A 22,049-nucleotide genomic window follows, 5' to 3' on the forward strand; every position below is an offset into this window, starting at 1 on the left:
AATGATCTCATAGTGCTACAAGTATACATGTTTGAAACATGACTTTTTATTTGAGCTGTCCACAGAATGACCCACAACATGTATCATTTTCTGTTTTTATTTCAGATTTTTAACATTTGAATGTTTTTTATTTTTATTTTCACTGCCATACTCTTCGGAATGAAAGTGATAATGCTGTTGCTGCAGTGATGATGATTAATGTTGTTACCTTGTAAGAATGCTATGTCGTTGTTCTCTTTTGTCTCCTTATTATGGTGTATCACTGGTCCATATTAATCATAGAATTCTATAAATGATGACCATAAATGCTTTCTTTAACTTCAGAATGTTTTTTTTCCAAGATTCCTTCCCATTCACTAGATCTGCAAATAATAAGAACTAGGAACAATTCAGGCAATACACAATATTTTGTACACTTGAATCTCCAATAGGGAACTTCATTTTGTAAACTGAGTAGATGCTTCTCATGTTTTTCCAATAAAATCAAACTCAGAAAATAATCAGCAATCAATTTGAAAAAAATTATTGTGCACATTGGATGATAAAGGCAAGTTAATACTAGCTTCGAGATATTGAAGAAGTGTTTCAACAGATGTTCCATCAAACCTAAGATCCCCTTTGCAATAACTGACCTGCTGGGCCAGGGAAAATGCTGTCATCATTATCTCTATTCCTCAGGAAAGTGAGAAAAGCTGCAAACCAAATGGCTAATGTCAAACATATTTTACGCCTACCATCACTGATTAACATAGCCTTTTTAAATACGTGATAGTCTTCAGAAATCAGGTAATGTCAAAGTAAAAAAGGGTGGATATCTGAAATGAAAGGAAACACAAAAAAAAAATGCTTGAAATATTCAGCAGGCCTAAATATGCAGTGTTTATTGAGAAAGCAGTGGAGTTAAGGGTCTGGGTATTCCCAGGGCTGTACAGGTGGATTTGGAGGTGGGGTGCAAGGTCATTTGGAAAAATGAGCACTAGATCAGCTGCCCAATACTTCCATGTCTCTAAGTATTTTTCCCAGTGGTACACCAGCAGGTCCAACAGCTTGGAAGCAGCAGGAAGCCAATCAAGGATGTTATCTTCAAGCTTATCTTCACTTCGCCAGGCAGCAAGAGATTTTCCTGACAGCACATGAGCTGTGTCAAGATCCGAAAATGGACCGGAACCAATTTCAAGAGTGTTTTTAGGGTTTAAATTTATTTTCTGGCATTAATTCACAAAAGGAGATTGATTCCCAGAGCCACCCTGGCTACTACTTCAAGGAGACTTGAGTCTTTGCACCCAATCCAGCCTATCCCCAACCCACAATGTCTCTCTCATCTGACTCTATCCCTATCTTCCCATGTGCCATTCCTGGAAGGACTTGCCGCTCACCAGGTATCGACTGAAAGACCATTGCACCATCTTTAAAAGGCTGCTACACACCAGAATTAGCAGTGGCATTCCAAAGCTGCCCTGCTTAGTGATGAACAATCATTCAGAAGATATCAGAGAAGAGGGAAAAGGAGATACAGTACTTCAACAGTGACCTAGAGGTCCTGGTGGACAGAATGTTGTGAATGAGGAACATTCTTTTCCAGAAGGAATGGCAGAGGAGGCCACACCACTACAAGCTGGCATCCAGGTTCAAGGATGCCACCTAGGTCTATGTGGCTGCCTCAATCTGGAGGAATGGCAAGCAATGCCACAAACAAGTCAATGAGCATTCCACTCTGTCAGGGTAAGTGCCACACTCTTCTTTCTCTGCTACCTTATACTCACTCTACCACAGTTACTGTACCCATCTTCCACTAAGGCCCATGCTCTGGCAATGTCACTATTGCCTGCATCAGCAGCTCTCACTCATTGTCATGCACCTCCCATACCAATAACCTCCACATAACCTCAGTACTGCTGACTCACTGCTACAGAACACTTCACTACCTTCTGAGCACCAGCACTATCATTAGTAGCCAAGATATCTCACAATATCAGATGGACAGGTGCCAACATTATGCTTCTCACCCACAAGAGACACCAGAATCTCTTGTGAGGTTGCCGAGTGATCCATGCTCTGCCAACCGAGTAAGTACCATTCTTCATTCCACTGTAATTCTCACAGTAACCCAGTTGTCAGTGTCATTCAGTGCACTTATCTTCTAAACAATGACCATCATGCCTTCTCTCTCTTTTTGTATCATGCAGGGACCAGCAGGATGTCCATGGTCCTCGGGGTGAAACAGGCTGCTCCACCAGAGGCTACCTCCACAACCTCAGAGAATGAGTGTATGGCAGCATCAGCAAGCCTGCTTCCTGCACCCCCACCAGCTGAGATAGTGACCCCTCGGTGCAAATGTCAGACTTGGAAAAATTGGGAGCACAATTTGTTGAACATCTCACTCTGACATCTCTGCATAAGACAAGGAAAAAATCCCCCAGGCACTTGGAGGTCTGTCGGAAACTAGACTGCTCCACTTCAGACAGGAGACGGCACTGTGGTGTTGACAATCAGGAACTCTACCCACATGCACAGGGAGGAACAGGAATGTTAGATGCATTGTACATGAGTTACAATTACCATCTTAGGCCAGAGGTTACAGGAACTGCAGCTACGTTGCGGGGACCTAGCTATCCCAGGCATTTGATCATTGGTTGGTTTTGTAAGACCATAAGAATTAGAAACAGGTTTAAGCCATTTGGCCCCTCAAGCATGCGCCACCATTCAATAGAATCATGGCTGATCTCATCTCAGCCTCAACTCCACTTTCCTGCTTTTTCCTCATAATCCTTCAGATCCCAACTGAGTAAGATTCTATATATCTATCTCACAAGGACTCTGCCACCATAGCTCTCTGTGGCAAGAGATTCTAAAGACTTAGAATCCTGTGAGAAAAGAAATTCCTCCTTATCTCAGTCTTACACTGGTGTCCCTTTATACTGAGACTCTGCCCTCAGGTCTTAGATTCTCCCATGAGGGGAGATGTCTTCTTAACATGTAGACTGTCAAGTCCCTTAAAAATTCTTCATGTTTCAATGAGATCACCTCTCATTCTTCTAAACTCCGATGAGTAGGGTCCCAACCTTTTTAGTCTTTGCTCTTAATACATTTCCTCCAAACAGATTATCCTAGTGAATCTTCTTTGAATTTACTCCAATGAAATAATATTCTACCTTAAGGGACCAAAACCATTTACAGTATTCCAGATATGGTCTCACCAGCACCTTGTACAGTTACGGTAAGACCTCCTCACTCTTATACTCCAACTCCCTTGAAAATATGGGCAAACATTTCATTAGCCTACCTGATTACCTGATCTAGTAGGACGGCTGCAGACAGAAAGTGTCCAGACTCCAGATGGCTGTATATTTCCCTGAGTGCATCAGCCCTACTGCCTAGCCTGGGCATTATGGAGCCACAGGACTGACTGCAGCTCACTCCCTAGGCAGCAGAGGCACAGACTACCTGACCAAGAACACCCCAACTAGACTTCTGAACGTGTTTACTCCATAGGTGCTGGCACGCGGTACAGGTGTGAGATTGACATAACATGGTGCCTTACAGAAAGATGTGTACTCCCGTGACTGAGGATTGTTGACTTGCAAAGCGAGAACCACGGTTATGTGACTGCACTAATAAGCACGGCAAGGCAAGACATAACAAAGAACAAAGACATCAATGCTATCAACATGCAGTAAGCTCTAACTGAACGACTGCTAAGACAGCAAGTGAGCAGCCCTGAGATGCAGCCTGATCCAATCTATGAGCTGGATTGGATCCATGTCCCTGCATACAGAATTATCTTGCATCAACCTTTTCAATACTAGTTATTGGTGTACCTTGCAATAGGATACTTCCAATTATCCTACAAGTTGGTCAGAGAGGTGCCATGAGGATCCTGAAACATTGGCAAAAATTGGATGCCAGTGCACATAGATGAGGGGTGCATGTGACTGGTGTCCATGGATCATGCCCTGAGATGCTGTTGTCTGGTGACCAATATGGAGGCTCTACACAGCAGCAGGCAGCTGAGGTTGCCAGTTACCTGTTCTGACTTTCATGTTGAGAATACTTGATGTCTAGATTGTTCACGGTGGGGTGGCAAAATTGGAAACTACATGTTAATGAGGTGAGATCTGCAGTTAATAAGATGATTAAGTTGGCAATATAGATGCTATGGGCCATAGGGCCTCTTCTGTACTGTATGACTTTATGATTCTCAATAATAATCCCTCATAGTAGGCAAATCACCACTTCCTCGTGAGAATCATATCTCAACACCCAGAATTTAGTTAAAAAGTGCAGCATGTTGGTCCCATTGTCAAGCTAGGTATTGCAGGACCTCGCTTGTAATTCTGCCACAACTTTTTCCATAGCCCCTATCCCATAAGATTCCGCTTTTGATGCCCAAATACCAACACCATTTGCATTTGTTTAGCATTTACTACAACACAATTAAACCTTTACTCCTCAATGGAATCTTTTGAGATCAAACAGAAACCAACCAAACTGATGAAACGTACCTTTAAAATTCAGAACAATCTGGAGTGTGCTGGTGTGAATGATGGAGGCTCTCTATATTTATTGACAATGAGGGTTTGTATACGAAATGATGCAGATTTTCAATTGTTAATAACAGCCACAAAGAGAATAATCTTTCAAGTAAATAATTAAATAATGACATTTCAGTTTTTTTTTAATGTTTCAGAATAATCCACAGGTTTGTCCTTATGGTTTGTATGCTGAACAGCTCTCTGGTTCAGCCTTCACCTGTCCAAGATACAACAATAAGAGGAGGTAACATTAATTTCAGGGTATAGTTAAGAATATTACATACTTGTTATATGGTGACATGAATTTTCTTATGTAATCTCATAAAACTATTATAAATAGTTGTTTAGTAGTATAGAACTTAAGTACTGCCAAAAAAGACACACGTTGTAGAAACTTTTCATCATGCACCCATCAAGTCAGTTTACAAGAAATGCCAATTTAAGGGAAAAACAACATTAATAAGATATGAGTGAAGACAGCTGATCAGTCAGCCAGTAGACACTGGTTGATAAGTGTATTGACAATGTGAATGATGATTGAGAGTTAACTGCTAGGCTTGTTTAAATTTTAAATGAGGCAGGTTGACTCTGATTGGTCAATGTCCTTTCCTGATTAATGAAACAGAGTAAGATTGACATCTATTTTGTTGAGTTGAAACCTGTTTTGTGTCTGTTTCAGCTCAACAAACTAGATGAATGTCATTCAATTCTTTGTTTTGTCAATTGTCATTATTTGGTGCATTCTCCATGGTTAATACCTCTATTAAGCAGAGTCCACCAGTCAACCAATCAGCATTATCCTGTCATACCATATTAATGTTGTTTTTCTCCCTTAAGTTGGCATTCTTGTGAATTGTCCTGATTAGTGCTAGACAAAAAAAATCAACAAGATGTGTTTTTTTTTCAAAAAGTCTATTATGATTTTACAAATGTTTTAATAAGCAGATTCTACTATTCCAATTATTCAAATAGTTAAAAACTCCATTGATCATGCAAATTCAGCACATCAATTTAGTAAAGCTTCCAAAGCAAATAATAGATCCTCACAAGAGATCTGAAAGATGTAAAAGAAATTATTATGAATTTATGATCCGTTGTAATTACAAAATTATATTTGTGCTTTGTTGTGTTAAGAATATTGCCTCACTCCCAATGAGTGGGAGTTTGGTAGTACGTTCAGGAACTGAGCCAAAAATAAGGCAGCAAGGTAACTTAATGCCTAATCACTTTAATTTAATTTAATATTTAATTTAGGAAACATGTTGATGAAATTTATCAAAAGGAAATTAAGTATGAAAAGGAACAAAATAGAGTTTTGGCAAATACTTAATGGCTGCAATAAAGTAATGTTATAATTAATCTAACAGCTTTTTCAGCATTTTTAAAAATAAAAAATTTAGGGTGATGACTCTTTGGAGATCTTTGACTATTCTCTGCATTAATGGCTAATGACTCTATTGAGAAACCTGTTAATCTCAGAGAAGAGATTCAAACTTATTCCATGGCCACCACTCCCAATGGCTGAAAAGGATACTATCCAGTTTAAACAATACAAGATCTGTGTTAATCCATACTTGATACTTTAACAATAACTCACAAAACACATGGGAGCTTTCATTCCGGATGTGTGTCAGTTCTGGTGGGTTTAACTGGAAAAATGTGTATATTAGGGGGAGAATTTATGTTCTCCTGTCCCTTCACCAGTAAGCCTTTTGATCATTTGAAGTCAGTTACAGGGAGCCATGATGACTGCACTAGCCTGTGCCCAGCTTGCAATTATGCTTTAAGTGCAGACAGGACCTCAACTGCAGATATGGCTGCATTTCTTTGGTACCCACTTTGGGAGATTTTCAATGTTTACCTTGAGCTGAAGTATTATTGCTCAGATTTTATGCACAGTTAAATAACCTTTCCTCCACCTGTAGAAGTTGCTGTAGAGTGAAATATGTGAGACTTTTAAACACTGCTCTTCACTGGTGCTTAAAATCTTCCATATAGTGCAGAACAAATGAAATTTTCTTGACGTACTTCCATGTCCCAGTCATTTACTCAAATTAACTAGAGACAGTCCCATTGCAAATTTGGCTTACCTGCCATCTAGGTGAAGCTACCTATAGGTCACATTAACTTTATTTTGACCATATTTGGCAATACGGGTATTAATCAACTGCGCATTGATTCAATTTTAATTAGTTTCTTTCTGTTCTTTTCATTGTAGTTGGTTTTATCGCATTGTACCTTCAGTTCTTCACAAGCCCTTCACTTCCATCCCCCAGGGAAATCTGTCCTACAATTGGGATGAAATCAACCCTGATCCCAACCAGGTAACAATATTTCTTCATCAAGTTTCAATAATCCACTCATAAGAATATTTGGGCCACATTTTTAAAAGATTTCAGCCTTTCTATAAAAGGCACAATTTATCTTATAAATCAAACAGTCTTAGGCGTTGCACATCGTAGCTAAATATTGGCAAAGATGTATGTTCAATCTTTTCAACATAACTTTGGACTAAAACCATGTTTGTTTGTACTGATAACTCAGCTATGAGCTGAACATTTTATGTTACTAATATCTTAATGAAGGGAGACAAATTTGCTGAGGACAGACCAGTTAATAACAGGTAATTGCAATGCCATTTAGATTAATGTCACCAAAACCAATTCATTTTTCCACTTGATATGTTTAATACGACATTGGGGAACTGATTTGTTAAATAGAAGCTCCTGGTATTTACTAAACGCAGAAATTTCTCGTGCTTTTAATAACTATAAATTGGAAGATTTTATTTGATTTTGCAGAACACATTTTTGATTCTTTTGATCTTGTCAGCACTTCAAAGTGTTCTAAGAAATGTCTGAAAAAGTGGCAGGTCACCTGTAGTGTACAGCCTCAGCTTTGAAATAAAATCTGTCTCATGCAATTTCTTTTATCTTGCTTCTAGCTTAGATGGCTTCCATTTAAAATTCACAAAGCATCAGAGAAGATGGTTGACTTTGTAACAGTAAGACTGCTTTTATTTTGCTTTTGATTGTCTCTCCACCTGCAAATTTACATAATGTCGAGGGAAATATCATTAATAGACTGGAAACTGGAACATGCTGGACTGCCAACATGGACTGGGAATGGAGCAAATGCTACTCAGGTTGCTGAGTTCTGGTTAGAATTGGGTCTTGAGCTTCATTTGAATCATACCGTGAGCTGCAGGTGCCTGCTGTGTAACTTCAGGCGGATTTCAGCAAGGTTACTACAGCAGTGGTCAAATAGGTCTTCGAGTATAGACCAGACAAATATAAGTATCGTATGTAAATAGAATCCTGTTAACTATTGCACACTCGTGTCTCTCAATTTATTAAGGACAATGCACTTTAATTAAAGAATACATGTGATGGCAGTTCTTATTTATGTTCTTTGGAGCAAATTAAAGTGAATATGTTTTGGGAAACTACTAGTTGTTAATTTTATTTCAGCACAAACAAATCCTCCACATTGATTTTATCATTCAGTCAGTTATGAGTTTGTCCTTAGACCAGGAATAAACTGTCCATTCCAGTGTACCATCTATTTCCTTTTGGCAGCACAGCTATTGAATGATATTCTTTTTCACCAGGGATTACATACATTATGTGGAGCTGGAGATGTCAGATCCCGAAATGGGTTAGCTATTCACATCTATGCTTGCAACACATCAATGGAGAATAAGTATGTCACTACCTTTAAGAACATTTTCTGTCATATACCTTGTTTTCTACCTTTTTCTGTGATATTAAAGGAAATGAATCCTTGTTTTTGTTATTTCTCATGTTTAACTGTTGTTTGCTATCATGCCACCTTTGTGGATTTCATCTGAGGCCTAGGTCCTGTTTTGACTAAGAGTTTCTCACCAAAATACCAGACTAAAAAATTGGTCTGCCAGTGAATATAATTTTTTTGTCCCAATCTCATTTTAAGCTATTAAAGCCTTGAATTTCAATGTAATTTCCTACTTAAATTGATGAAATTCTGAAGTCCTCTAATGTTTACATTTTGTATTTCAGGTCTTTTTATAATTCAGATGGAGATTTCCTTCTAGGTAGGTAAGACCCTTTGAAAAGTCAGTTCATACACTTTGCAAATTATCTTAACTTGAAAGAAATGATTTTGCCATGGATTCCAATGACACCGCCTCTGAAACTTAATATTAAAGCATCCGCATAGAAGGTAGGATCAGTACGCATTCCATGAATTTGCGCCTTCTACTGGTGGGACCATAGAACAAAATCAATGTTAGAAAGCAGCGTTGCTTGAGAGTGCACAGAATGTATTTAAGTGGCAGCTTTTCTTTTGATGTGTAGCGGAATATGAATCTAAGAAATAAATCAAACAGGGCATGCATGTACCATTTTGTTGAGGACCAAGTAACTAATTTCAGACTCCAACATCTATCCTGGATTCACTGTAGAAATTACTGTAGAATTAGCTCTGCCCCCTTTACCATTAACACTTGGATTCATATTTAGCCTACAAGGGAAAGGAAATTTCTCAGTAATGATCAAAGCTGGTACAATGTTTCAGAGAAGTGTTCCTTCAATTTTGAAATCAAACCAACACCCCCAATCTGAAGAATTGATTAAAAACTCAGCAGAATCATATAAAGAGAGTGAGAATACTCTTATCAAGGAAAATTGAACAAATAAGTATAAAGGATGATAATAAAGTGGCCATTGGTACAAAACGAAAGACAGCCAAATCCTATCCCTGTATTCGCAATACAATAAAATTAAAGCTTTAATGTTCATCACCAAGACTGGCTCAGCAGCACCAATACAGATCAAGCTGGCCAAGCTGATGTGAAGGACATTGCTGTTAAATTGGGTCTGTGGCTCGTGGTGAGAGAACTGAGAGGGGAGAAACATATTTGATCTCAACCTCACCAATCTGTCTGCCATAGATGCATCCATCCTCCATCCATGAAAGTGTTAGTAAGGGTGATCATCGCACAGTCCTTGTGGAGACAAAGTTCTGTCTTCACATTGAGAAAACCCTCCAATGTGTTGTGGTGCAATCACCATGTTAAATGGGATAAATTTTGAACAAATCTAGCAAGTCAAGACTAGGCGTCTGAAGTGCTCTGGTCATCATCAGCAGCAGAATCATACTCCAGCACAATTTGCAACCTCGTGGGCCAGCATGTGAGGCTTTGCACTTTGGCAGAGAGACTTATGGAGCTGACTATTACTTGAATGGAGAAAGACTGCAGCAAGCTAAGGAACAGAAAAATTTGGGAGTCCTTATCCATGGCATCACAAAATAGTTAGCATCCAAGTTCAGCAGATAGTAGGGAGGACAAATTGAATGTTGGCCTTAATTATAAAGGCCATATAAACTCAGTGGCAACAAGAGCAGGTCAGAGGTTAGGAATATCGTGGCAAGTAACTCACCTCCTGACTCTTCAAAGTCTGTTCACCATCTACAAGACACAAGTCAGGAGTGTGATGGAATACTGCTAGGTTGCCTGGATGGGCAGCTCCAACAACAATGAGCTTGACAGCATCCAGGACAAAGCAGTCCTCTTGACTGGCATCACGTTCACAAACATTTACTCCATCAACCGCCGACACTCAGTAGTGGCAGTGTGTACTACCCATAAGATGCACTGCAGAAATTTACCATGGCTCCTCAGATAGCACCTTTCAAACCCGTGTACACTACCATCCAGAAGGTCAAGGGCAGAAAATAAAGGAGACCTGCAAGTTCCCCTCCAAGCCACTCACCATTCAGCCTTGGAAATATATTGATGTTCTTTCAGTGCCACTGCATCAAATCCTGGAACTGCCTCACAAACAATATTGTGGATTTACCTACAGCGCATAGACTGCAGCAGTACAAGAATGCAGCTCACCACCATCTTCTCAAAGGCAACTAGGGATGGGCAATAAATGCTGGCCAGCCAGGACTGCCAATATTGCATGACTAGGTAAAATGAAAAGTAAGCCAGTGGACCCCTTGAGCCTTTTTCTCCACTCACTAAGATCATGGTTGATCCAATTACTCCACATTCCTACCTACTCTCAATAAATTTTCACCTCTTTGCTTACCAAGAGTTTATGTCTGTCCAACAACATTCAAAGTCTCTGTTTCTACTGCTTTAGAGGAAGTGAATTTCAAACATCTATGATCTTTCTGAGAAAATAATTCTCCTTGTCACTCTTATTTTTAAGTAGTGGTCCTCAGTTCTAGATTCTCTTACAAGAGGAAACATTCTTTCCATATGGACCCTGTCAAAATCTCTCAGGAGTTTCTATGTTCTAGTCAAGCTGTCCCTTACCCTTTTAAACTCCAGTGGACATAGGCCTATAGCCTGTCCAACTTCTCCTCATAAGACAACTTGCCCATTCCAGGTTTCAGACCAGTAAATACTCTCTGAACTGCTTCCCAGGTCCTAATGGACTGCATCCTAAGATCTTAGGATTATCATTCCAAACTCAAGTAAAAATGGATCCAAGTCAAACCAACTTATCATCATAAGACAGTTCTGCTACCACCAGTATCAGCCTGGTGAACTTCTGCTACACTGCCTATATGACAAGTTCTACCAAAGAACAATATCTTTTACACCTCTCATTAATTTATTTCGTCATCTCCAATCTTTATTAAATGCCTTTTTGAGCTCATGACTGTTATTCCATGGAACCTCAGTGTTCACACTTTCTTTTATTCCAAGTCAGTTTATATTTAATTGCTAATTTATCAACCCAGCATGTAAATAATTTTCACATCTAGCCTAATGTTTTCTTCCCATCTTTCCCTCATGTTAATCTTGTGCTAGTTTAACTTAGCCCAATGAGCTTTATCCCTTTTCATCCCAAAGAATGTAGCTAATGTTCAGTCTATTTTTGTCTGTGATGACTCTACACAATGATAAAAGGGAGAAATTATAGCAAAGTTGTAATGTCACTAGACTAATAAGCCAGAGGCCTAATCTAATCCTCTGGGGAATATAAAGTTAGTGTTCATGAGCATGACAGCTACCACTGTAAAAACTCATATGGTTCACTAAGTATCTTTAGAAGAAATCTGCTTTCTTTATCTGGTCTGGGCTACATGTCACTGCAGATCCACAGCAATGTATTTTCTGGATTAGTGGTGCTGGAAGAGCACAGCAATTCAGGCAGCATCCGAGGACAGGCAAAATCGACGTTTCGGGCAAAAGCCCTTCATCAGGAATAAAGGCAGAGAGCCTGAAGCATGGAGAGATAAGCTAGAGGAGGGTGGGGGTGGGGAGAGAGTAGCATAGAGTACAATAGGTCAGTGGGGAAGGAGATGAAGGTGATAGGTCAGGGAAGAGAGGGTGGAGTGGATAGGTGGAAAAGGAGCTGGGCAGGTCGGACAAATCCGGACAAGTCGAGTTGCTGGAGGTTAGAAACTAGGATGAGGTTGGGGAAGGGGAAATGAGGAAACTGTTGAAATCCACATTGATGCCCTGGGGTTGAAGTGTTCCGAGGCGGAAGATGAGGCGTTCTTCCTCCAGGCGTCTGGTGGTGAGGGAGCGGCGGTGGAGGAGGCCCAGCACCTCCATATCCTCGGCAGAGTGGGAGGGGGAGTTGAAATGTTGAGCCACTGGGCGATTTGGTTGATTGATGCGGGTGTCTCTGAGATGTTCTCTAAAGCGCTCTGCTAGGAGGCGCCCAGTCTCCCCAATGTAGAGGAGACCGCATCGGGAGCAACGGATACAATAGATGACATTTCAACTCCCCCTCCCACTCTGCCGAGGATATGGAGGTGCTGGGCCTCCTCCACCGCCGCTCCCTCACCACCAGACGCCTGGAGGAAGAATGCCTCATCTTCCGCCTCGGAACACTTCAACCCCAGGGCATCAATGTGGATTTCAACAGTTTCCTCATTTCCCCTTCCCCCACCTCATCCTAGTTTCTAACCTCCAGCAACTCGACTTGTCCGGACTTGTCCGACCTGCCCAGCTCCTTTTCCACCTATCCACTCCACCCTCTCCTCCCTGACCTATCACCTTCATCTCCTTCCCCACTGACCTATTGTACTCTATGCTACTCTCTCCCCACCCCCACCCTTCTCTAGCTTATCTCTCCATGCTTCAGGCTCTCTGCCTTTATTCCTGATGAAGGGCTTTTGCCCGAAACGTCGATTTTGCCTGTCCTCGGATGCTGCCTGAATTGCTGTGCTCTTCCAGCACCACTAATCCAGAATCTGGTTTCCAGCATCTGCAGTCATTGTTTTTACCTCCACAGCAATGTAGTTGACTCTTCCTAGAAATGGTCGAATAAGCCACTGAAGGGGAAATAAAGATGGCTGCAGATTCTGATCTTGCTAGTTTTCCCTACATTACATAATAAAATAAAGAACAAAAGTAGTTTTTGTAAACATTTTCCAGGTGTAATCCCACATTTCGCCCTGGCACAGAATATTAATCATCTATGTGTTTACTGGACAGAATGGCATAACAGAGAATGACAATTACAAGAAAATATGAAAGCCTTACCATTCCACCTTGCTGATTTCAGATTTTTTTTTAACAATTTTTCATTTTTTGATGATTGCTGAATGATACACAGGAAAAGAAAAATGGGAGAGTTGAGGAGTAAAATAATACTGATTCTAAAATTAGGGACCACCCTTTAAGACAGATATGAGGAGAATTCTTTACCCTGAGGGTTATACAACTTTAGAACTCTGTGCCTTCAGAGGATGGTGGAGACAGGGTCATCAAATATTTTTAAGATAAAGGTGGATAGATTCTGTTCAAGCAGGGCACTCGAGGGCTATCAAAGGTAAATGTGAATATAGAATTTGGAACACAAATAGACCAGCTACGAACTTATTGAGGTACTGATTGATGTGACAACCACCTGATGAAGGAGCAGCGCTCCGAAAGCTAGTGCTTCCAAATAAACCTGTTGGACTGTCACCTGGTGTTGTGTGATTTTTAACGCTGATTGATGTACGTCTGCTCCTAAATTCATATGTTCATAGTTCTCCAAAACTGACAATAGGAAATATAGCATAGGCTTTTTCTTTAAAGCCTGTTGATTTTAATTAGATACCTGTTTGATTGCAGTGCCCCAGAAAGGGAACCTGCTGATTACAACAGAGTTTGGAAAGATGCTGGTTGAACCTAATGAGATTTGTGTGATTCAGGTAAGAGAGACCAGAAGTTAACACCTGGATGATTCTCAGCCCAACCCCATGCCACTGCTGTTATCACTCTGACAACACCATTTTAAAATGTAAATGCCTTAATGGCTAGAGCTCATTTCATGATGCTGAGAATCTCCAGGAGATAGGAACTGCCTGCAGAACGTAACTGGCAAAGCCAGCCGTGATGGTGAGAGTAGGTGGTGCCTTGGAGTCCCAGCAGAATCAATGCTCATAAAAGTGGATAAGCAGGGCAAAGTGAGAGGTGCTTCAAACAATCTAGCACAAGATTCACCAGGTCCCAATGCAATCGTTGCATTGAAAACACTTCAATTTTTCCCTGTTTGGAACCCAACAGCTAAGCACAAACTGTATGAGTTCACTTTTAAAAGTTGCACTCTTATGCTCCCAGACCTATTAACAACAGGAGCTAAAAGGGCCATTTAATACAGGTGAATGTGTTTCTCATTCCCTATCTCCTGCCCTTTGTAAATCAGACTGCATTCTAAAATTCGTGGAATTCTGAGATGCCCTTACTCCCAACTTAGTTGGGATTTGAAAATCCACTCCATATTGGTACTCCACACCAGGACAGCATTCAGCTCATCAAGATCATCAGTTCTACTCTCCCTGATATTCCCAAAGCCCTGCAGGTTATTTCCCTCAAATATTGTTTCAATCTCTATTTGAAATCACTGATCATCCCTGCTTCCACTAGTCTTACAAGCACAACTTTGAAGTCGTGACCAATCTCTGCATAAAATACATTCTTCCTCACATGTCCCTGCACCTCTTACCCAAAATCTTAGATCTTTATCCTGTCAAAATCTTTTTTTATCTCTGTCAGAGCTCCCCTTTGTTCCAAGGGGAATAACTATACCTTCACCAACCTACCTCATAGTTAAACATCTCATCACTGGAACCATTCTGTGCATCTTCTCAAAAACTTGTATATGCTTCCTAAAATATGTTGATACTAACTAAATCCAAAAGTACAGTTGTAGCCAAATCATATATTTTCAAGGCTCAGAATAGCGTGCGTACTTTTGTATTCTGTACTTTTACTTGTGAATACCAAGATTCCACCTATCTTGCTAACTGCTCTCTCAGCATGTCCTGTCACCCCATAGGTCTAGGTACATGAATCCCCACTCCCTCTGTCTCTTTGTCATTTAGCTTGTAGTGTACTTCTCCACCTTTTTGCCAAAATGCATCACCTCCGACTTCTTCCCATTAAATTCCACATTGCCCATTTTTCTAGCCTATCAATACCCTATTGCACTTGACTGACATCACCTTCACTGATTGCCACACCTCCATGTTTGGTATCATTGGCAAATTTTTAAATGTTCAAGTCCATGTCATTTTTATATATATAAAAAAAACAGCAGATGTACCATTGAATCTTCAGGAATAACATTGTCCATGATCCTCCAGTCTGAGAAAGAACATTTAATTTTTAAAAGATATGAATTGACAACAAATGGTTGCATTTAAATCCAATATAATTTAAAAGACCTAATAGGAGAAGTAGCATCCTTCAAGAATGTGGTGCTTTTATCTCTAAAATTATGGAGCTAGCTTCAGGTGCTGTTCACCCTATATATAGAAACTAGTTAGTAACATAAAGGTTAAAAAGGTCACATTTCACACACTATTCTAATTTTAATACAATTAGTTCAGTTGCACACAATGACAATCTCCTTTTGTAACCTTTTCTGTTTTCAGAAAGATTATTGTTTTTTTAATTAGAGAAGTTTATCTGCATGACATACATTATAATAGCTTGTATGAAAAATAGTCACTAACATCTAGAAAATATAGTGACACATTTCTGATTTTTTTTCTTTCAGCAAGGGATGCATTTCAGTGTGCAGGTTTTTGAAGAGACACGAGGTTACATCTTGGAGATATTTGCAAGCCATTTTGAGTTGCCTGATCTTGGACCAATCGGTGAAGATTTTACATGGCAATATATCCTAGCCTTTAACAAGACCCATTCTCAGTGACATTGTGGCACACGTATGTGGGGCAAACATATCAGGGTTGTAGGTAGAAGAATTGGAAATACTCAGCAAATTAGGCATCACCTGGTAGTCCATTGACTTAAAATATTAATCAAAAACTGGAAATACTGGAGAAACTCAGCATTTGTGTAGAGAAAACAGAGTTAACATTTTGAGTTTGAAACCCTTCTTCAGAACAGGTCTGAAATGTTAACTCTGCTATAAATTTTATACAGTCTACAGTAAATGGAAGAGCCTGGGGAAAAGTTAATGAGCAGAGAGATCTGGGAGTTCAGGTCCATTGTACCCTGAAGGTTGGTGCACAGGTGAATAGAGTGGTCAAGAAGGCATATGGTATGCTTACCTTAATTGGACAGGATATTGAGTATAAGAGCTGGCAGGTCATGTTAAAATTGTACAAGACATTGGTTTGGCCGCATTTAGAATATTGTGTATTTCTGGTCGCCACATTACCAAAAGGATGTGGATGCTTTAGAGAGGGTGCAGAGAAAGTTTGCGAGGATGTTGCCTGGTATGGAAGGTGCTAGCTATGAAGAGAGGTTGAGTAGGTTATAATTGTTTTCATTGGAAAAAAGGAGATTGAGGGGGGACCTGATTGAGGTCTACAAAATCATTAAGGGTATAGACATGGTGGATAGAGATAAGGTTTTTCCCAGGGCGAAGGATTCAATGACGAGAGGTCACACTTTCAAGGTGTAAGGTGAAATGTTTAAGGAGGATACATGTGGCAAGTACTTTACACAGAGGATGGTAGGTGTCTGGAACGCGTTGCCAGCAGACGTAGTAGAGGCAGACATGGTAGATTCATTTAAGGTACGTCTGGACATATACATGAGTAGGCAGGGAGCAGAGGGACACAGATGCTTAGGAATTGGCCGACAGGTTTAGACAGTGGATTTGCATCAGCTCAGGCTTGGAGGGCTGAAGGCCTGTTCCTAGGCTGTAAATTTTCTTTGTTCTTTACTTCTCTCCACAGATGCTGCCGAGTATTTCCAGCATTTCTGTTTCTATTTCAAATGCCAGCATCCACAGTATTACACTTTTGTTTAGATAGATTTCATTGGTTTCATTGACTGATTTTAGAAATCTTTATAAGTGATTTTTACAGATTTCCAATCGTTTATTCCTGGACTTTTCAATGGTGGTGGGTTAGTTAAAATGTTTCTAACTGTTCCTTATCTGCCAGGAGCCAGATTTTTCCCTGTCCTTAGTAAAAATTGAAGGTACTGTGGATGCTGGAAATCAAATACAAAAACAGAATTGCTGGCAAAGCTCAGCAAGTCTGGCAGTATCTGTGGAATGAAATCAGAGTTAGTGTTTCAGGTACAATGACCTTTCTTCAGAATGGTTTTGAGGAAATGTCACTGGACCCGAAACGTTAACTCTGATTTCTCTCCACAGATGCTTCCAGACCTGCTCAGCTTTTCCAGCAATTTCTATTTTCTCTATCCTTAGTGAATCTTGAGACAAACAAATCCTGAGACAAACAAATCCTGTGCTAATAATATCATCAACATTACAAAAAAAGTTTGAATTTAATCTGCCTGAAGTACATCCTCCACCAATTATAGTGGGGTATCACATGTCTTCTTTCTGATGAGTTGAGGAAATAGAATTTGTCTTTAAAATAGAAGAAAATACTTACATCATGTCAGATAACTTTCTTCTACATTCTCAAAGATCCATGACATTAATCCTATAAACTCATTTAATTTGCTTTATTAGGAGCCAATGGTCTTGCCAATCCCAGGGATTTTAAGGTTCCTGTTGCATGGTATGAGAACCGAAAGGTTCCGACTGGATTCACTGTCATCAGCAAGTTCCAGGGCAAGTTATTTGCTGCCCAGCAGGTAAATGGGTGTCTTATTATTGGTGATAAATACTGAATGCGTAATAAGGATACACAGAAACAGAACAAATTAAACGTGAAGCACAAACTAGGTTAGTGAAATAGTGGAAATTTGTCTTCCCATTGTTAAGTTGAACTGTTTGGAGCAGGAAAAGTCAATGTTCACTAACTTCTCTGTGGTGTACCTAGTGGATGTGGTTAATTTGACGTTTTGATAAGGTGGTGCACACAAGAGGTAAATAAATGAAACTCAAGCACATAGGATATTGGTTATTATATTGGCATGGATTGACGATTGATTCAAGGACAGAAGCAGAGTAGAAATAGGTTCACTCTGAAGTTGCCAAACTGTGACCTATGGGGTATCACAATGTTTAGTGCTTGGGCCGGAGCTATTCACAATTTATAGGATTGATTTGGATTGGGGAGCAAATGTAATATTTTCAGTTTTGCTCATGATGCAAACTGAGTGGTAAAAGTGAGTTATTAGGATGATGAAAAGTGGCTTCAGGGGGATTTGAACAGACTAATAGAATGGTCAAGCATGTGGCAGATGGAAAACATAAATGCAGTACATTCTTTAAATAGGGAGAGATTAGGAAATGTTCATGTTCAAAGGGACCTGAGTATCCTTGTTCACAATGAACTGAAAGATAATGTGTTGGTATATTGAGTAATTAGGAAGGCAAATAGTAGTTTAGCCTTTATTCCAAGAGGATTTGAGTAAAGGAGTAAAACTGCCTTGTTGCAATTGTATCACAAGTAGGTGAGACAGCATTTGGGGTGTTGTGTACGTTTTTGATTTCCTACATACCCTGTAGAACAACAAAATTTCACCAGACTGATCCCGGAGATGGTGGGATTGTTAAGAGGAGAAATTGAGCCTAATTCTTGATTCGTAAGGGTATCAAAGGTTACAGGGAGAAAGGTTCTGAAACCTATCAGCCATGATCAAATGTGGAGCAGACTTAATGGGCCAAAAGGCCTAATTCTGCTCCTGTATCTTATGGTCAAAGTATTCTCTAAAGGTAAGAAAAAAGAGAGATGATATTATGAAACATTCAAAATTCTTAAAGGACTCGGCAGGGTAAATGCAAAAAAATGATATTTTCCCTAAAAGCTGGGGGATTTATAACAAGGGCACACTGTCTTAGGATAAGGGGCATGCCATTTTGGACTGAGATGGGAAGAAATCTCTTCATTCAGACGATGGTGAATCTCTGGGATTCAGTACCCCAGAGGTCTGTGGTTGCTCAGTCACTATATATACTCAAGACCAAGGGAACCTTGGTTGACGAGGGAGGTTGAATGTCTTGTAAAGAGGAAGGAGGCTTACATAAGGTTGAGGAAACAAGGTTCAGACAGAGCAGTGGAGGGATACAGGATAGCCAGAAGGGACCTGAAGAAAGGGATTAGGAGAGCCAAGAGAGGGCATGAAAAATCTCTGGCGGATAGGATCAAGGATAACCCAAAGGCATTTTATGCGTATGTGAGAAACATGAGAATGACGAGAACGAGGGTAGGTCCAATCAAGGACAGTAGTGGGAGACTGTGTATTGAGTCAGAAGAGATAGGAGCGGTCTTGAATGAGTACTTTTCTTCAGTATTTACGAATGAGAGGAACCGTATTGTTGAAGAGGAGAGTGTGAAATGGACTGGTAAGCTAGAGGAGATACATGTTAGGAAGGAAGATGTGTTGGACATTTTGAACAACTTGAGGATAGACAAGTCTCCCGGGCCTGATGGGATATATCCTAGGATTATGTGGGAAGCAAGAGAGGAAATTGCAGTACCGTTGGCAATGATCTTTTCATCTTCACTGTCAACGGGGGTGGTACCAGGGGACTGGAGAGTGGCGAATGTTGTGCCCCTGTTCAAAAAAGGGAATAGGGATAACCCCGGGAATTACAGGCCAGTTAGTCTTACTTCGGTGGTAGGTAAAGTAATGGAAAGGGTACTGAGGGATAGGATTTATGAGTATCTGGAAAGGCACTGCTTGATTAGGGACAGCCAGCACGGATTTGTGAAGGGTAGGTCTTGCCTTATAAGTCTGATTGAATTCTTTGAGGAGGTGACCAAGCATGTGGATGAGGGTAGAGCAGTGGATGTAGTATACATGGATTTTAGTAAGGCATTTGATAAGGTTCCCCATGGTAGGCTTATGCGGAAAGTCAGGAGGCATGGGATAGAGGAAAATTTGGCCAATTGGATAGAAAACTGGCTAACCGGTCGAAGTCAGAGAGTGGTGGTAGATGGTAAATATTCAGCCTGGAGCCCAGTTACAAGTGGAGTTCCGCAGGGATCAGTTCTGGGTCCTCTGCTGTTTGTAATTTTTATTGATGACTTGGATGAGGGAGTCGAAGGGTGGGTCAGTAAATTTGCAGATGATACGAAGATTGGTGGAGTTGTGGATAGTGAGGAGGGTTCTTGTCGGCTGCAAAGGGACTTGGATATGATGCAGAGCTGGGCTGAGGAGTGGCAGATGGAGTTCAACCCTGCCAAGTGTGAGGTTGTCCATTTTGGAAAGACAAATAAGAATGCGGAATACAGGGTTAACGGTAGGGTTCTTAGTGAGATGGAGGAACAGAGGGATCTTGGGGTCTATGTTCATAGGTCTTTGAAAGTTGCCACTCAGGTGGATAGAGCTTGTAAGAAGGCCTATGGTGTATTAGCGTTCATTAGCAGAGGGATTGAATTCAAGAGTCGTGAAGTGATGTTGCAACTGTACAGGACTTTGGTTCGGCCACATTTGGAGTACTGTGTGCAGTTCTGGTCGCCTCACTTTAGGAAAGATGTGGAAGCTTTGGAGAGGGTGCAGAGAAGATTTACCAGGATGTTGCCTGGAATGGAGAATAGGTCGTACGAGGATAGGTTGAGAGTGCTAGGCCTTTTCTCATTGGAACGGCGAAGGATGAGGGGTGACTTGATAGAGGTTTATAAGATGATCAGAGGAATAGATAGAGTAGACAGTCAGAAACATTTTCCCCGGGTACAACAGAGTGTTACAAGGGGACATAAATTTAAGGTGAAGGGTGGAAGGTATAGGGGAGATGTCAGGGGTGGGCTCTTTACCCAGAGAGTGGTGGGGGCATGGAATGCGCTGCCTGTATGAGTGGTAGAGTCAGAATCTTTGGTGACCTTTAAGCAGCAATTGGATAGGTACATGGATGGGTGCTTAAGCTAGGACAAATGTTCGGCACAACATCGTGGGCCGAAGGGCCTGTTCTGTGCTGTATTGTTCTATGATTTTTCTATGATTTTCTATGATTTTACAGAGACTGATAAATATCCAGATGTTAAAGACATCAAAGGATATAGGGATAATGTGGTTAAAAGGCCCTGAAGTAGAAGATCGACCATTGGACTAGATTTAAATGTGCCCACTGGGTGCATTTATGATGGGGGAGCATGTAAAATTGAGCATGTGACTAGTTGAAGGGTTTTAGAGCCAATTTGATTATAGCTAACTGATACTGGCCCAGGGAGAAGGCTTTTAAGTTTAAAAAAAAATCTTGTACAATGAAAGGGGAATGGCCAGTTCTCTCAGCTCAGCTTTTCTCTGGTTTGATTTGGGTTTTTGGCAGTCTGACTGTTCATTGAAGGCAGTCAGGCAGTTTTGAAGCTGTTGGATCCAAAGAAGCAGGTCCATGCTGGTACACTCTCTCTGGCATCTCTCCTGTAAGCCCCTGTGTTTGATTTTACCTTTTATGCCAATGGGTGTTTATGGGGATTGTTGCAGGTATTTGGAACACCATCATCAAATTAATATAATCTGTTGGGTTTTTGGAAGATTAAGTTATTTGGTACTCTGTCCTCTTTTGTTTGTATTTCATTCCGTCATCTTGTAAACAAATTCTGTTTTGTTTGAAACTGTGGTTTGACCAATTACATCCCTCCAGAAATATCCGTGTTACACCTGCTTAAAACAACTAGCAAAGTTAGGGTCTGGGTTACTTTCTTGAAATGTTTTGAGGGGGTCTGGCCTGGTCAATAACAAATAATTGGAGCCAGGTAGATCTAGTTGACTACGAGATCCTTGATTGGGGTTGTCAACTGGGGCCAATCAAAAGACACTGGCTGACTAATCAGCACTACCGCAGTTAGGCGGTAGTGTGGGGGTAAAAATCAAAGAAAAAATAAAAAATAAATAAATAAACAGGAGTGTCAGAGATGTTCACTCTGTAAGCTGGCTCTGAGGCAGCTGGATCCAAGCCAAAAAATAAATTAACAAGGGATATGGGGATATGACAAAGTTAGCAAGTGAAGCCAAGATGTGTGTTTGTTTACAGGATTCTAGAATGAATTGTAAGCTGTGTAAACCCATTTTCACAAAAGTATTAAACATTATCAGACTGTGAGAAGAAAATTAACAAGGGATTTAGAATCCCCTCAGTTCAGGGGGCTGATTCCGAGCTGGCTGGTCACAGTTGGTGTGCTGTGCACATGTAAATAAAGGGTGACTTGGTGATGGGATACTGGCCTCTGTGCAGTTAT

The 22,049-nt window shown here is 40.5% G+C and overlaps 1 protein-coding gene across 1 annotated transcript in view; it reads left to right on the forward strand.

Moving 5' to 3' along the window:
* The window catches only part of hgd (homogentisate 1,2-dioxygenase), a 38,441-nt gene that overhangs the window by 5,916 nt on the left and 10,476 nt on the right, over positions 1 to 22,049 (forward strand). The window contains exons 3-10 of the mRNA XM_043700982.2: positions 4,688 to 4,776; positions 6,751 to 6,856; positions 7,477 to 7,536; positions 8,143 to 8,234; positions 8,570 to 8,604; positions 13,603 to 13,682; positions 15,533 to 15,632; positions 17,432 to 17,556. Coding sequence (XP_043556917.2) covers positions 4,688 to 4,776; positions 6,751 to 6,856; positions 7,477 to 7,536; positions 8,143 to 8,234; positions 8,570 to 8,604; positions 13,603 to 13,682; positions 15,533 to 15,632; positions 17,432 to 17,556 — 687 coding nt within the window. The remainder of the gene's footprint in view (positions 1 to 4,687; positions 4,777 to 6,750; positions 6,857 to 7,476; positions 7,537 to 8,142; positions 8,235 to 8,569; positions 8,605 to 13,602; positions 13,683 to 15,532; positions 15,633 to 17,431; positions 17,557 to 22,049) is intronic.

Source organism: Chiloscyllium plagiosum, unplaced genomic scaffold, assembly GCF_037043375.1.
Source record: "Chiloscyllium plagiosum isolate Xiang-an unplaced genomic scaffold, Cpla_swu_hap1 HiC_scaffold_12, whole genome shotgun sequence".
Taxonomy (NCBI): Eukaryota; Metazoa; Chordata; class Chondrichthyes; order Orectolobiformes; family Hemiscylliidae; genus Chiloscyllium; species Chiloscyllium plagiosum.